Source organism: Artemia sp. Qi Xiang Cuo, chromosome 9 (assembly GCF_049724085.1).
Source record: "Artemia sp. Qi Xiang Cuo chromosome 9, ASM4972408v1, whole genome shotgun sequence".
NCBI lineage: Eukaryota > Metazoa > Arthropoda > Branchiopoda > Anostraca > Artemiidae > Artemia > Artemia sp. Qi Xiang Cuo.
Genome location: NC_142802.1, coordinates 16,797,652 through 16,816,353, shown reverse-complemented (window position 1 = coordinate 16,816,353; position 18,702 = coordinate 16,797,652). Strand labels below are relative to the sequence as shown.

The 18,702-nt window shown below is 34.4% G+C and overlaps 1 protein-coding gene across 1 annotated transcript in view; it reads right to left on the bottom strand.

Annotated features, from left to right (window-relative positions):
- Positions 1 to 18,702, bottom strand: part of Su(Tpl) (Suppressor of Triplolethal) — a 111,969-nt gene that overhangs the window by 54,074 nt on the left and 39,193 nt on the right. The window contains exon 3 of the mRNA XM_089094319.1: positions 14,686 to 14,807. Coding sequence (XP_088950445.1) covers positions 14,686 to 14,807 — 122 coding nt within the window. The remainder of the gene's footprint in view (positions 1 to 14,685; positions 14,808 to 18,702) is intronic.

Below are 18,702 nucleotides of genomic sequence, written 5' to 3'. Positions count from 1 at the left end.
AAGGAAACCAGTCACGAAAAACCCATTTTTGACAGGTTAATTCAAGAGCCCGCTATAGAGTAATGTAATGCATAGCGTGGTTTTCAATGCGTTTACGATATTTAAACTGTTGTTTTTGGGGTTTAGGGGGAGAAAAGGTACCTAGGTTAGGTAACGTATTTAATATATGCTATGCTTTATCCCTACCCCACACCCCCCTAATGTGCAAATATATAGACCAAATTTGTTTATAAACTATTATATATTCATCCTATTTTTATTTTATTTCATTAGCATTAACCAAACTTGACTTTTTAGAAAGGTTCACATAATGCCCAAGTACCGGGCTATTTTTTGCCCTCTTGGCTCATTGTCTATTCATACGAGAAAACTGTCATTTTTCTTTTTTTTTTCAAAATTAGAAAGTTTCAGGACAGTACCACATTTCCGTCAGTGTTGCCACGTTGAACCGTGAAAATAATAAAGCAAAACTGATTAGTCAACTTTGGCTACGCTTAAATTCAAACATTAACAGTATATTGATTTCCAAAGACAATTACATTATCAAAGGAGAGCTACATATGCTCTAGCTATTTTTTGCCAGGGTTTCACCCGTATTTCCCCTTTTCTACTTTGTCACCCACTACCACAATGCACAACTGCATATGAATATCTTCATTAAATATTAAATTCTTCATTTTTCCACATTTTTTAAAAATGTATATGGTTGTATAAATTTCCGCTGAACCAATTCAAACAAACCGATTTCATATTCACTGTTCTTGGTAATTTCAAACAAAATAAGTTACTTTAAATTTTTATGCTGTGAAATTTTGTGGGATATTTCAAAATATTTCTTCCAAACATTTACATGGCGATTCTTTGCACAGGGACAAGGTTTGAACAGAACAGAGTACACAGTTTTCAGAAGCTGCGATTTTGAAACTAATAAATGTTGCAATAATCAGCAGGTCACCCCGATGTTTACAAAGTTCATGGTCTAAGATAAAGCTTGTAAAACTTTTGAATAAGGATGTGAATTAGGATTCCAAGAATACCTTATATATTTTGAAGATAACAATTAATTCAGAAAACAAGATTGACAAAAAAAATTTGAAAATTCCCACTTTTCTCAAAAAGCATTTCTCCTTTCCTTTACGGTTCACTATTTTATTAATTAATAAATAATAATTATTAAAAACAGAATTATTAATTAACAAAATTAATTATTATTTATACTAATAATTAGTTCTTAATTAATATTAATTATTAATAAACAGAATTATTAATTAATAAAATAATTAATAATTAATTGATAGACAGGAGCAAACTTTGCACCAATACATAATAATATAGGCTAAAGGAAGAAATTAAACCTGAAAATAAAACCTACCAGAGTGATTCTAGTGATACGGTGATAGTTTTTGGCAGTTTTCCAAATTCACGCTGGGCAATCATGCAAGAGTATGCCTTTATTTAAATCCGGTTAATTGTACCCACTTTTCTCAAAAAGCATTTCTCCTTTCCTTTACGGTTCAGAATTTTATTAATTAATAAGTAAAAATTGTTAGAAAACAGAATTTCACTTTTCTCAAAAAATATTTCTCCTTTCGGTACTTTCGCATTAGATGGGCCCCCGTAAAGAAGTCATATAAGAGATGCTTGATGCTACAGTCAAACGGGCGTTGAAAACCCGTTTTGATACAAGATGATTCAAGACACCGCTGAGAGAAATACTTGGAACGCTGTTGGAAACCGGTCATGATATAATATTCTTTTGGGTAGCCAGAATGGTTTTCTTTGCCCAGGAATTAACGGAGACACTGCCCTTTAGGTAATATCTAATCTGTAATGAGGCCCATCTAATGTGAAAGTACCCTCCTTTCCTTCAGGGTTCAGAATTTTAGGGAAAGTTTTGGCAAAAAAGCCTAAAAACCAAGGTTATTTTCTTCATCTATAGAAAACAGTAACTTTTCACAGAAAATTATTCCCATATATTTTCCGAAAAATTTTCCAGCGAACATAAAAATCTACCACCACCTGAATTTTCGAGTTCGTGTCAATTTTCCCCTTTCTTTTCCTATTCTGAAATTTGACAACAATAGCCATTTCTTAAAATTTGTGGTCGTGAGCTAGTTCTAACCCCGTTTCAGATATTCCTTCCTACGGTTCACATCAATAGTTATAAAAAAAAACAATTTCTAAGCTACCGTTTTTTCATGTGGGGACCAGAATTAGAGAACAGAAAATCGCAATTGAAAGGCTTTCACAAGACCAATTCAATATCCATCTCAATATATATATATATATATATATATATATATATATATATATATATATATATATATATATATATATATATATATATATATATATATATATATATATATATATATATAAATAAACATATATATATATTATATATATAAATAAACATATATATATTTATATATATATAAATATATATATATATAAAATATATATATATGAATATATATATAAATAAACTTAAGGAAGTCAATACTTGGTCATTGAATAGCGAGGTCCATCCCCAGGTTTTCCGTCCATAATAGTAGCTTACAACAACGTATATTGCGCATCCAAATTCGAAATTACATATTTCGTGGAAAGTTTTTTTTTTAATTAATAATTTACAATATCGCATATTGCAGATCTTCATTCGACATTTTTTAAATAGGTCAGCCAATTTGAAGAACCTGAACCAGTTCTTCGGTCAAAATTCTAATGAACTAAGAGACAATTAATAAATAGGCTTTTTTCCTCATTGTGCCTAAGTAGTGATTAATTAATAAAATTTTGCGCTTGACTATTATTAATTTGAAATGTATAAAAGTTGCTTAAGCTTTCAATCATTTGAGCAGCAGAAGTTGGCGAAGTACAACCCGGCGAAAGCCTTGTACGCATACCAACTTTCTAAGCATATGAATGTAGAGGCAGTCTCTAGGGAACCATATCATTATTAGAGGCAAAATATTTGGCAGAAGATATGGGATCTACCCGATTTGTTATTAATTAACAGACGACCAGAATTTAAAATCAGGGAGATTAAGGAATTGTTTCTTGTGTAGGCAAAAAGAACTTCAAAAAACGCATCAAGAATTTGTTTATATGCATTTTTATGTTGTTACGAATCGGACAAACGTTTCAGGGGGGGGGGGATTCAAACCCCAAATCTCCACTGGATACAACCTTGATGTATCCTGGTGAATTTTGAAATAAGGAACACAGCAAAGGCTATGGGGGAACATGATGTTAAAAAACCGACTAACAAGCCCGGTTAGCTTAGAAGACAGAACATAAGAATCGCAATCCCGAGGCCATGAGTTCGAACCTGAAGCTATTTTTTCCGTTGGCAAAAAGTAAAAATTGAAATTAGATACCTCTTGGGTGAAGTTCCATTGGCAAAAAAACGACACAAAACTTCAGAAAATAATAAAGAATATTATCTAAATGTTTTTCAGAAGAGCAGAGGAGAACACTTTTAGGCACCCATTCGACTTAATGTAAATTTTAAAAAATCTAAAAATAAGCAGCTTTATTGAGAAAAAGATTAAGAGGATTCGAACGTGTTTTAGAGATAAAGGATGATATATTACTAAAAATTATTTGTCCTTTTAGGCAATCCAAAGAAATCAAAGGGAAATCAAAAATTTGAGGCACAGCCCAATAAATAAAGGACGAATCACTACATTTGCATACTTGCGAAAAAGTTACTAATTATTTCAGAGGAAAAATATCAAAATTAAGTATGAAAGCTTTCAAAAAAAAAAATCTTTTATTCGATTTGGCCATTGGGAATGCTTTAGAATAGTCAGCAATTGACACTATTTCTCAGTTTATTATTTTAGTATTCCGTAGTATCCCTGGTGTGATGTATTTCTGCTTTTCTCTTTTGACATATATTCCAGTCTTTTAACTAAGTAAACGTTTTCTACCATCGGCAAACCAGGGTGGCTGTGATAATTAAAAGTGCGACATATTGTCATTTTTGTAACTTATCAGGAGAGCCAAAAAACGGAAAAAAGTTTGTCGGCTGTGACTGCTCTGAAGGATGAGACTAATGGGGATAAAAGCAATATATTCTAGACTAAATGTTTATGCTCTTTTCTGTGGTATAAATTAAATTCAAGTATTCCGAGCAAATTCAATTTATCCGTTTTATGGCGTATAATCAACGGACCGGGTCCGATGATTTTAAATTGAAGTTATCAAGTATTTTGCTGTAGGTTGCATCAAGACATGGCATCAAGACGATGATTTTGAATTGAAGTATCAAGTATTTTGCAGTAGGTTGCATGAAGACATGGCTAATTGTAGACAGAGAAAAACAAAGACAGATAGTCCAAGTAATTGAGAGGCAAATGTTTAAATGGCTGGGGCACGGGTAAATGGCGGGAGTTCATTGACAAAAAATGGAGACAAATACTAGGTCCCTATGTTATAGCTCCATAAGATACTTCTCTACTCTCATTCTGAATTGCAAAAGACCTAATAAAAAAGAGAAATAGGCCACTTAGAGGCTTATGTCTCCTTTTATCTTCGTAAGGGTACAAGATATTGAAGTTCTGAACGCACCATTCGATTCCTCGTGCTTAGTTTAACCACGACACATATATAACTCATTTTCGACCAAAATGACATACGTCTCACTTTATAGATCAAGACCGAGAGAATGATTAATATATCGTGCCTCCTCGCCCTCCAGACCTGACTCAAGTTCAGTTGTTGTGCCTTTGTTACTACTTCTCTGTCTACTACTACCAAGATGTACGTTAGTGGCTCAAAAAAGGATTGCACTCACCCATGGGGTTCAGAAAAATGATTTTGTGGTGGATTTGAAAGGATTTCTTTCGAACTTTCTAATTGAGTAGAAATAAAAAAACTAGTATTCCGACACCTTACAATTTATTCAAAAGAAGGTACAATATCACTTTATTATACTCAAAGGGGTTAAGACCTGGTAAAGGGTTGGGAGTCTCCCTATTAACCAAAGGATCTACTGCATAACCCATTGTCAATCCTTGCACTCAATATATAGCCCGCTTTCTAGGGCAATAATAAGAGAAAGGATGAGATGACTAGGACACGTTCTGCAGATGAAGGATGACGGATTTTCAAAGATCGTTCTTTTCGACCGATTATCAAAGGCCAAACGATAAGCAGCTTCTCCCCGAATGGGTTGGGAGAAGGTCGTATGGTAGGATTTAAGGCGTAGTAATCGATTGTAATTGGTTTTCATCAATGACGAAGTTCAATTACAGCCGATTGAAATAATCTAACACGGGGAATACCAAGAGTAGATGTGACCCAATTATCTTTTGGGATAAGATACCATTTGAAAATTCACGTATAATTAAAAGTACTTTTATTACACTTTAAAATAAACAAGTTACCTTGTTTCAAGTTCTTTACATAAAAATATGAGATTTCACTTTTTGGCCCTTTATTGGCGAATAACAACTTCTATAGGCTAATGGATTTTTCGGTTTTTTCGAATATATTTAAAACCGGATATATCATCTTCAAAGTGCGATTTAAATTGTGTGAAAGCATAATGTACCTTTCCTGCATTCTTTATTTCGTGCTATTAAAATATTTACGGCCTATAACCCGTATAACGTACATAACCAGATGCAGGGGTTTCCCAGTCTACCTGAGGAGATGTTGTTCTAACCTGAAGAATTCCTAATGAAAAGAAAGCTATATTGTAAACACACAAAAAAAAAAGTTTCTACAAATTAATGTGTTATGCGAATAGACACCAATCAATTTTCATTTTCTTCAAACGGCTGTGTATTAAGGAATTTTGTTTGTAACTAATTTCTAATTTCTTTAACTAATTGTTTCTAACTAATTTTTGTGACAATACTGCCTTTCCATTTAAAATTGAAACCAAAATGTATTAAAATTAGGTTTTAATTGGACAGTGAAAAATTGAAGTCGAAATATTCAGACTGTTATTATTATTTTTGTTATGGAAAGTTTTTGCTTCAGTTTTTCATCGTTTTATAACAAAAATACTCATTTTTAATATAATTTCGTTTCAATTATAAAAACTTCTGGATATGAGGTCAAAATATCCAGATCTTTTTATATTATTTTTACTTTGAATTTTCTTTAGGTAGGCTACTTGTGTATTATTCAGTACACACTCGAGAATTTGGATCTATAGATCAGACAATTCTGACCGGTTTATCAAGGGCGGATCCAGCATTTTTTTTTCGGGGGGGGGGGGGGTACTAATTTTTGACTCAGTTTTCGACTAATTTTACTGATTTTTACCTAGGTCTTACTAATTTTCGAATCGGGGAAAAATTTCAGGGGAGGGGGGTTCAAACAGGGTAACCCCCCCCCCCCTGGATACGGCCATGCGGTTTATACCTGTCAGTATTTGAAGAGAATTAGCTTAGGCTCAGTTGAAATCTACGTTGTAGGTAGATTTCTATTAAATATTTAATATACAGAGATGGTATTTAACATAATGCGTTCTGTGCGGCCCCCCTACCATAATTCTTTGGTAGGCCATAATTCTACCATAATTCATATTTCATTCTGATTAACCTAACTTTACTTCTCGGGTGTGTACTGAATAATACGCAAGTACCTTTTTTATTGTCTTCTAAAAATTACTACCCGCTTTTAATATATTTTGTTGCAATTACGACTGTGCATTATGCACACAGTTCATATAATTATCCAGTAAGCTTATCGCAGATCATTTCTGGTCTTCGTTCTCGGTGCGAACAAAAAGCTCCTCCCACTTCTTCGTGCAGTTATTAATAGCGGGTTTCCACTTGTTTCCGATTGTTTCGAGTAAAGTGCATTATTCGTAATAGCGGGTTTCCACTTATTTCTGATTGTTTCGCGTCTGACTTGTCTACCCGTGAAAAGATCTGATGCCGCTTATGTTTCTACGTTCTCTGGAGCACTCGCACCCCGGGTCCGGGTTTTTATAATGGGTGAGATAGGGAATGATCATACTGGATAATTATATGAACTGTGATTATGCATCAGAGTATACATTTCACAAGGCAAGGAGGAAATACCACGTATATGGATGAAATCGAAAGGAGACGGGCCAAATTTCCAACATTTCTCAACAAATTTCTAAAACACGAAACTTAATTTTCCAGATATACTAATATAAAAGATAAGAATAAATCTGATTTACTTTTAAAACAGTAAAAGATGCAGAGTATAACTCATTATATCAATTCCACGCAAAGGCGGATCCGGGGGGGGAGGCGCGCCCCAAGATTTTTTACTTGCACTCTCTTATACTTTTTTTCTTTTTTTTACTGTTTTTTAAGAATAAATTTGTCAATTTGGTCAATTATTGGCATCTTTGTCACATTAGCCCCCTCCCCCAAGATTTTGCTCATTGGCACCCTTGTCACAGTGGGCCTCGCCGAAGATATTGCTCTAGATCCGCCCCTGATTCCACGGACCAAATATAAAGAGGCTTTGTATAAAACTCATTTTCAACAAAACTGGCGTTTGTCTGCCTTTGTATTACGGTAGCTGAATGCCACAAACATAACACCAGATCTAGTCAGGGTTGCATGACTAAGAGACAGGGCCGGAAACAAAGTCGCGCATGACGTCTAGTAACTGACTGACGTTGCACTACACCATGGCACACAATCAACGGTTTTATTAAAACTGTCTTTTTTTTTACCCTAGAAGCCATTCTTTACTTATTCAACAATACTAAAAGAACCCTTGAAACATTACAATATCTTACGTCTGTTGCGCAAACACAAATTTATTTTTGGGACAGAAACAATTTTTGAAGCATTAACCCAATCGTTATAAATATACTGGTCAATTCTCAAATTTTGTAGTTATGTATACGAGGGATTGCCCATTCGTCACCACCTGGTGTAGCCTATATCTCGAGAGGCAGATTATTCCGTTTCACTCCTTCGTGCTAGGCATGGCACACTCCGCGCGACTCATGACATACTTTTGTCACACACTCGCATAACTCGATTTTTGAAAGTGGGCCACCCAAGGAAAAAATACTCCTAGGCAAGAGGTCGAGACCTTGTTCTTTCCCGTAAAATGCCCCAATAAGTGTATAAACATGAGTAACTATCATACATTTGACGAGTTTACCAGGTTTTAAGTAAAAATATAGTAAAACAACTTTAAATAAATGGTTGAACTTATATAGAAAGGTAAAATCAGGCACTTACATTAAGTAGAGGAAATCGCCCAGAAACCTCAACATATTTTGAGGATTGTCACCTTAATAACCAATATGATTAATTTAATTGGCATATTTTTGGGATCTGTCAAATTTGACCTCTTCCAACCCACTTTTCCCATTCAAAATAAATTGGTATACATGCACCAGGGTTGAATTTTTAAGTCTTGCATTCAACGCCTTGTCTAGGGGGCATTACCCGGTTTCAACCCTCCCCCTTCCGAAATTTTTGTCCGACCCGTACAAAAGTAACAAAAACACATGTAAACAAATTTTACTGCATTTTGTAGTTGTTTTTTATGTACCCCGCCCCCACCCAAATAAAAATATTACGCAAACAAAAATCCTGGATACAGCCCAGCTTGCATTAAACTGATTGTGTTTTTCGATTGTCACAAAAAAAGCTTTGTTTCTAGACTAATCTCATACCAGTGCCTTATCCAGGATTGGGGAAGGGTTACCATAACAATCAAGAAGAAGGAATATACCTCCCGTGCAATTTGTCAAACCGTCTCATTTAACGCCTTTTTTACCTGTACTTTTAAGACCAATTTACGAGCAGGGGCGTAATTTGTTATGGGACGAGGGGAGCAACTGCCCCCTCCAGACTCAGGTTTTTCCCCCAGACTTCAGTCTCCCCCAGTTGAAATTTAGTTTCTGCAAAAAATCTTGTCAAAACTAAGATAAACCTGTATTATACAAGTATCAAGTATTATATCTTGTATTATACGAGATACAGGCTGTATAATTCAAGTATCCAGAGAAACAGGTCAGTGTCTTTAGTATATCTCTTTTCAGTTTTCACTGTCATTTTCAATTGATTTGAGAAAATTGGCTCCAACCTTGCCCTCCCCCCCAAGATTTTGACGAAATTACGCCACTGTTTACGAGTCAGAGAAATAGTTATTTGTCGGTATTTTTCAGACCATCAATCGAACCGGCATAATGTTTCTGGGGGAGAGGGGTTCAGACCCAGTAAACCCCTAAATACGACCTTACCTCATACATTAACTTTTTTGAAAGCATCGTATTACCCCCAGAACAAAGCCTCTAATCGCCCTTTTTTTCTTTCTCACCTAAGTTGGCAACCGCTCAAACCATCTGTATAAAGTAGGTAATGAATAGTCAGGTGTGTACACGAAACCAGACTTGACGTAACAGTCCGAGACGCTTTCCTTGTATTCATGATTAAAAGGACAGGGTATTAGGCTTGCTCACGACATTTTCAAATCAGATTCTGAAATTACTTCAAATTTGCAATGTAATATTCCCATTAAATATCCTCTCATATTAATAAATAATCTGACCTTGCAAAAAAAGAATACAGAGGTAATCTGTTAACTTCTCGTAGACGTTAATTTAAATTAGAGTTCTTACAGCCATTTTACAAGCTATGAACTACAACTAATATCAGCATTTCAAATAAATCCATAAAAATTATAGGGATCACCATGAACATTTTAAGAAAAGGTATTTTTAATAATTTCCCACTAATATTTACACACAAAATTTTCCTTTCCCACGACCAAGGCCGTATCCAGGAGGGGGTACCCTATCTTAGCCCCCCCCCCCGCCGCTCCGAAATATTTTTCCGGCTCGTACAAAAGTAACAAAATACATGTAAACAAATTTGTGTTGCATTTCGCGAGATTTTTTGGCATCCCTCCCACCTCTAACAAAAATCTTGGATACGGCCCTGCCCACAGCACATAAACTAAGATTTCCTTGTAAGTATCAGGTTATTTTTGTTGTACCAAAGCAATTTGACATTTGAATCATAGAGCAAAAGATTTAACTCCTCTATATTTTGTTAACTATTACCCAAGCCAGGAAATAGTCACACTTCTGGATAAAATTACGTAATTTGGGGAGTTGAGCTATGTTCCACTGTCAACTATCTATCAGTTTTTGATTTGGGAGCAAGTTGGAGATGATCAAAAGTCCCTGGAGAAGGCCCTGGTGATGATACATGTTTTTCATTCCAATTTTTGGCCATTTGTCGCAAGTGAAATACAAATTCATGAAGCACAACATACGAATATGAAATACTATCCGAATAAAAATTCAAAAATATGTGAATGAAACAGAAAATGTAAGAAACTATAGACAAAACTGAGAAATCTTTTAGATTTTTTTGGGGGGAGGGGGGGGTGTCTAATTGCTAAAACACTAAAAACTTTTCAAATGTTATAAACCATGTAAGTATTAAAAAGGGTAAAAAATTGTTATAACTGAAAAAACGTGAGTAAAAAAACAAATCATGATAAATACTTTTTTTCTGACAAATTGAACAATTTGTCCAAATGTAGAAATCAGAAAAAGAAAGGAAAGAGCGATTAAAATAAAAGTAAAAAATCACTGCAGACGTTGTTATTCGGGAGACAAGTTTGTCAAAAGCACAAAAATAAGCTAATTATACAGCACATGAACACAAATTGGACTTCAAATTCAAAGAATATTTATATTCTTTAATATATTTATTAAAGAATATTTATATATCTTCAATACGTATCATTTACAACTATAGGAATTTTTGTCATCACTTGTTGCTCAGGCACAAGTTGCATTAAATTTGTGTTAAGGGTTCCGCAATCGTAAAAGTCAGAAATTAAAATTCCGCCCACTATATGCTGCTTATTTTTTGCTCTGTTCACTCATTTTTTTTTTCAGACGCATCTAAAACTGAAGTCAATAATGCAAATTTTGGCATATAGGCCTTATGGCAGGTATGATTTTTGGAAGCAGATGGTCACGCTTTCAACTGGTTTGTCGTGACGAAAGAAGTGGTAAGGATACGCATACCAGATAACGTTATTTGAAGCTCGGTTCTTCTGTCACTTCAGTCTCACATTATTAAGCTACTACAGCGTCTACAGCATAGCTTCTACACTACCCATATAATTCTCAATAGTATTTTCAAAGCAAACTTTTTGGTCTGAAATCTGAACTTTAGAAGGTCAATGTGTTAATTCTATATTTACCTTTAAATATATCTGTCTTAGATTCCTGGTAAGCAGTGGCGGATCAAGAGGGGGCGCCACCCCCCCCCCCTTGCGTAGTCTAAAGTAGTGTAATTTACTTAATTAACTCAAGTTTGCGTTAGTTAAACTTGCTCCTAACGCAAGTTTACTGGATCAACCTATCCCCTCCCCCTAAAAAATCCTGGATCCGCCCCTGCTGGTAAGACAGCACTTCAGCGGTGCCAATTCATAAAATGGTCTGCACTGATATTATAGCAGGCGAGAGCACAAAGTTTGACATTTTTAATGTATACGGCATGTAGCCTGTACAGGAGGGAGAGGTATTCTAGCCCCTACCTCCCTCGGGAAATAATTTCGATATTTTTAGATGTTTGACAGTTTCGTATATTTTTCGGGTAGCTCCTCAATTTTTGCCATTTTTTATTTACTCCCCCCCGCCGTCCCCTTCCCTGAACAACAGCCCACTTCTAAATAAATTTATCCTGATGTTCCTGGTTCAAACATTAGGTTTTTTTTTCCTTTGAATAACTTAGCCCGAATAATCTACCCTAAAATCTTTCTTAGACCACACTGAGTGTCTGTTCGTATCTGGTATAGTAAACTCCAAAAGGTTAGATTTTTTTCTTTTCTTTTTTGTTTAGCACTGAGGGCGACCTGGCGGAGGTCCTTGTCGAAATATTGGGGTGCTTGTTTTTCGTCTTCATGTTTTAGCCACTGGCTGACAAAATCCTCGTTTTCTCAGCCTTTTTTTCATTTATTATTTCCTTTCCTCTCTTAGCTTCATATGTAATCTACCCTAAGCATAGGGTAGATTACATATGAACTTTTTGTAGATGACTCAACTTTTTGTGACCATTCAATTCTTTTTGCTTCTGAAATTTTTCTCCTTCTTAAGAAAAATGAGTTAAAAAGAATTCGGAATAATTATTTAAGATTTTGTAAATTTTTGTTGTTTCTTCCACCTTGGACCAAAAACCGGGTAATTATTAATAAATTTCTTGTTCCTAATATTACTGAAAAACTGGAAGCACTACACAGAAAAATTTCAAATACTGCTTGTATCCGTTTTTCTCCGCACCATCACCTTATCAGGTTTTTTCGGTCGTAAGTTATTTTTCTTTTATTCGTTTAGTTGTTTTTCTCTGTTTGGTCATTCTACATTTTTTAGTATTGTAAAGAGTGAGTAAAAATCAAATAATGATAATAATAATGACAGCTTGTGTCCATATTTCTGCTTATTAGATTCTGCAAGTTGTCAGCTTTTTTTCTCTCTTCCTCTTTTCCCCCTCCTTTCATCTTATTTCTCTTTTGTTTTAGTTTCTTTTAAATTTTATGTGTTACACTGTAACTGGTAATCTTTGAGTTATATATTGATTTGTGTTGCATTTTATGTGTGTTTTTCCTCGTGATACTCCACGTATTGTACCTCTGTACAGTGTGGGTTAGAAATAAATAATAATAATAATAATAATTAACATTATGTGTTACATTGTAATTGGTAATCTTTGATTTCTATATTGATTTGTGTTGCATTTTACGTGTTTTTCCTCGTTATACTCCACGTATTGTACCTCTGTACAGTGTGGGTTAAAAATAAATAATAATAATAATAATAATTAAAATTACTATTTGTTACATTGTAATTGGTAATCTTTGATTTCTATATTAATTTGTGTTGCATTTTATGTGTTTTTCCTCGTCATACTCCACGTATTATACCTCTGTACAGTGTGGGTTAAAAATAAATAATAATAATAATAAACATTATTATGTGTTACACTGTAATTGGTAATCTTTGATTTCTATATTGATTTGTGTTGCATTTCATGTGTTTTTTCTCGTGATACTCCACGTATTGTACCTCTGTACAATGTGGCTTAGAAATAAATAATAATAATGGCCGTTCCGGGGACTGGAACGGCATTTTTTTTTTTCTTTTTTTTCTTTTTTTTCTTTTTTTTGCATTTTTTTTGTGTTTTTCTTCGTGATACTCCAGGTATTGTACCTCTGTACAGTGTGGGTTAAAAATAAATAATAATAATAATAATAATAATAATAGGAAATCGTAGTAGACATGATGATGATGCCAAAAAATGATGTAAAATGACCTGCTGCGTCAATGCGCTGCGAAATAGCGTGAAAAATTGAAATAGGTGTATTTGTCACGTATTTCGGCCTCTCGTGACAAAATTAATGATGATAAAGAGCCTAAATATAAACATTAGATTCTATAAAGGACAAGTAAACTAAGGGCATATGGATACAAGACATTCCAAAGAGAAAACTCGGTGAAGTTTCCCAAGGGGGATTACTTGAATGCAAGATTGTAGATAGCCAGCCATTCGACTTAAAAGGATCGCTCACATCCCGGAAACTTGACTCTTTCCCTGTAGTTTCTGTGTAGCCAACTGTCCTGTCATATCTAGACATAGGTCTAAGAGAAGTGGGGAGGGAATCAAACATAATTTCCTTCATAAATCATGACGAAGACCACAATATTTTTCCATAAAAAAAAAACAACAAAAAAAGTAGAACAAGGAATTTATCAAAAACGGTGAACTTGTTTGAACCTTAAATGTATATTTAGGCTCTGTATCAAAGAACTGTCCTTGGCAAACCCCTTATATAAATAAAATAAGACCATAAATTGCGATCTTTAGAACTAAAATTAAAACAGTCCCACAATCATTACTTCAGCGAAGTACAACCAGGTCTGTTAGGACCAAGACTTACCAGGAACAAATCTTATTTCATTTATATATGCAGTTTGCAGAGGACGGATCTTGGACATAGAAACAAAATATTCATTTAAGGTTTAAACGAATTTCACTGCCCTAGATAAATTCCCTATTATTTTACTTGTTGTTTTTTGTTGTTTTTTTTCCAATGGCCAATCCTGAGGCGGGAATAAAATGCATAAACTATAAATGGACTCTGAGCTGGACTTGTTCCTAGAATGATATCTTTACATTATTAACTGCTATGCGATACCTGCACATAAGGGAACTGGCAAAACAGATTACCCTCAGTATCCGTCCAATGACACACCTAAGGAAAGTACGAGGTAAAATTTGCAAAACATTAAAAATTAGAAACCAAGAGTCTAAAGGCTTCCTGAAGCTTACAATTCTTCCCCCATGTGGGAATCTCACCCCCCAAAATTGTTTAACTCTTTGAATACAATGGGCTTTATTCAGAGTTTTACAATTTAAATTAGCCAGGTGGACTAAATAATTTTACCATGCTGACACACAGGAGGAGACGGAGAAATTCCCTCATTATTCGTTCGAAGGGCTCCACAAGGAAGAATCAGAAAATGAAGGCCGTCAATGTATTTCCCCCCCCCATGGATGAGACTTGAGCACACTTGATCTATTCCAACCCGAAATTCATTAACATGAGTATTTTCTGACATACATCAACAAAAACTGAATTTTCGTCTTTTTATTTCCTTTTTAGCACTCTGTTAAGGTTAATAATTGAACAACCATTTACCTGTTTCCACATTGTTTGATGCATTCAAAACTTCCTTGAGGCCCTCCAAGATCCGTGGCACTGGAGAGGTTAAATGAGAAAGCCCGGGATTCGGCTGGATCCTCTGTGGGAAACCAAATTTGCTATAAAAAAATATATATATATATATATATATATATATATATATATATATATATATATATATATATATATATATATATATATAAAAGAAAAAAGTTAAAAAAAAGTCTGAATACTATAAGGCAGGGAGATTTTTCTGATGAATAGGGTTCAAGGACCCATCCTTGGAACATTTTTAGAAACGTTCGCAAATTTCGGGTGGTTAACGTGATTAAAAACAGAACTGTTCTGGCGCTAAATAGACTAGACAGTAGAAATTGTCGGAGCTGCCAGAAAACGTGCTACAGTCATAACTACATCATCCATATCAGAATTACCCGTAACTGTAGCCAAAAAAATTATTCTTTGATCAATTTTCGAGGGTATTTTTATGTCAGATCAATTACAGCAAAGATTGAAACTCATAAGCTTACAAATTTGGGCTACAGAAAGAGACATTTTTAAGCATACAAATTTGCTAAATAAGGCAGAAACGTTCACAGGGGGAGGGCGGTCGTGTTTACTCCCCTTATGGGATCTCATGACTTTATACAAGCTTCGCGTTATTTCCTACAGCTTTCATAAATTCACTGTCATTTCACAGTTTTAAACGTTTGCCCCCCCCCCCCAAACAAGATCCATCCAAGTGTTGACCACAGCTTGTGAATATACCATGAACTATTTTGAGTGTCAGGTCACTGTCCCTTTACGAAAACGAGATGTTTCTACTTCTCCTTGCAAATTCGAGATCGCTATAATGCGTAATATATAAATATATAAATTTTATTCCACCAAAAAAAGAATAAAACATAATATTTCTTTATTCTGGTGTTTATCCAAGGCCGTTTCCAGAAGGGGCTACGGGGTTTGACCCCCCCCCTAAAACTTTTGTCCGGTTTGTAAAAACGCAACAAAAATGCATAAAAACGAATTTTTTATTCGTTTTTTAATTTCAAACCCCCCAAACAAAATCCTGGATGCGCCAATGTGTTTATCCCCTGCATGTCTTTTTCTCGTTTGTCTAACCAGGTTTCAAATTTGTCATGCCTTGTGCCCATAAAGAGAATAAGAGGCTACATGAATATCCACCATAGGAATAGAGAAAAACATGTCAAAATGAGTGGAATTATGATTATCTACGCCCAAAAAATTTTTTGAACGAAACAGCCCACCCCCCCCCTCCCCATAAAATCTAAACCCCTAACTTCTAAAAAAAAATCAAAATTTGTATATCTGAGAAAATCAATACATAAATTTTGACAAGTTAGAAACCCTTCAAAGCTACTTCAGCACAATTATTGGCAAGATTTTTTTAACAATCAAATGACCTAGGTATTTGATTTAAGAATAGCGTTAAATTTCACGGAATATTGATTGTCAAGGTTCAAAAGAAAAGAAGCAAAGAGAATCAGTAGTCCCCGATTTGGACTCAAATTTGGCAGTCATTTGACTGAAATTCCAACAAGACCACTTTTACTTTAACCTGTTGCCTTGACCTTCTTATAGCCATTGCAGATCTGATGCATTGCAAATGTAAATCACTTTAGTTGAAATTTTACTATAATGCCGTCATCTTATATATTCCCCCCCCCCCCCCGCCCATTCACTTATTCAACAGATGTGTATTTTTAAAATGTATTTATTTTAAAACTTTGTTACCAGGGTTGCCGTTCCATGAGATTGACAAAAAACTTGAATGCCAGGGCTGAGTTGGACATTTCCTTACTATTTATGTTTAGTTAGTTTTAACTTTTGATTAGTATTTATTTATATTTGTTTATATATATATATATATATATTTATATATATATATATATATATATATATATATATATATATATATATATATATATATATATATATATATATATATATATATATATATATATATATATATATATATATATATATATATATATATATATATATATATTTATGGTACTTACGTATTATACCAACCAAGCTTTGTTCTTTATCTGGAACCAGTGTATCTGTGTGCATTCGGAAATAATCAGCTTAGCCTGAGTGAGATATACTACTATGCAAGTATATCTTAATTAAATCATTAAAATATAGAGTTGGTTAGGTTAGGTATTTAATATGATGCATTCTTGGCGGCATGCTTTCCCTAATTCTCTGTTGTAGTTTCCACAATTTTGTTACAAAAGCATTACATTTTCATCATATTTTGGTATATTTTTTATGATTAACCTAACTTCCGGTATAATACGTAAGTACTTTGTTTATTTATATTTATTTATATATGTTTGCAATAGTACCAAACAGATACGCAGGGGTCTTTTTTCGGGGAGACAATAAAAAAAAAACTATTTGACAATCTGAAAAAGAAACATCCAGAAATTCGAGAAAAATTCGGATTTCACGAGGGACGGGCTGCAAGGCCCCTTTGCGCACGTCCCTGAATCAAGAGCGGATCCAGGATTTTTTTTTCGGGGGGGGGGGGGTGGTTTACTAATTTTTGACTCAGTTTTCGACTAATTTTACTGATTTTTACCTAGGTTTTACTAATTTTCGACTTATTTTCGACTCGGTCAAAAATTTCGGGGGGGGGGGAGTTCAAACCGGGTAACCACCCCCCCCCTCCTGGATACGGCCTTGCCCTGAATAGTACCATCCAAGCATCACTTACAAAACATTTAAAATGGCCGAATGGATTTAAAATAATTATTCCTAGATGCTGCAAAATACACTGAAGATACAAAAGAAAAATATATGGTTCGCCTATTCTGATGTGTTCTTCCTTCGAGAGGGAATTTTAATCCAATGGCTCTATACTCATATTAATTAAAAAAAAACAAGTTTTTTTAATTGAAAGTAAGGAACGACGTTAAAACTTAAAACGAACAGAAATTATTCCGTATATGAAAGGGGCTGCCCCCTCCGCAACGCCTCGCTCTTTACGCTAAAGTTTTTTATTGTTTAAAAAAAATAGAGTTGTGAGAAAGTCAAACTTTAGCGTAGAGAGCGAGGCGTTGAGGAGGGGACAGCCCCTTTCATATACGGAATAATTTTTGTTCGTTTTACGTTTTAACGTCGTTCCTTACTTTCAGTTAAAAAAAACTTGTTTTTTTTTATTTAATTTTTGAACGTTTTTGAATTAATGCAGGTTTTGACTTTGGCTCACCGTACATGAATAATTAAAACAAAATTTGAATATTAATTTTACTTTTATTTGGTTAAATGGCTTTCTCGAAACTTGTTTAATTTTATTTACGAACGTTTTTATTAGTGATAAATATACGTAACTTACGAACTAACTTACGTAACAAACTTCTATATTCATATATTTTTAATACGTATATTAGAGGGTTCGCCCCCTAGTCAATACCTTGCTCTTTAACCTAAAGTTTGAATTTTGTTCCAGTTCTTTAAAAATGACCCCTTAATCACAAAAGCCGTTAATTAGAATAAATAGCTCTTATGAAAGTACTAAATAATCTTTGGCTTAAAGAGCGAGGTATTGACTAGGGGGTGAACCCAATCATATATGTAATGTTTTCCGTCGTTTTAAGTTTTGATGTTGCTCCTTACTTTCATTTGATTAACTTGTTTTTTTATATATAATTTCTGATTTTTTTTTTAAATAATGCTGGGAAATCCGGCGCCCCCTTCATAGCAATGTCCCTTCCCCCATATAAACTTCCTTCATGGAAAGATCCTCCCACATAACCCCCGACTCACTCCCCACCCCCCCCCCCCACTACCAGAAAAAATCCCCTCTGAAAACGTCTGTTTATTTCCCAATAACCAATACTATATGTTAACATTGGGTAAAGTTCATAACTTTCAGCCCTCCCCCCCGGGGACTTCGGGGGATTCAGTCATCCTAAAAGACATAGTTATCATATTTTCGACCATGCTGAACAAAATGGCTATCTCAAAATTTTGATTGGGTGA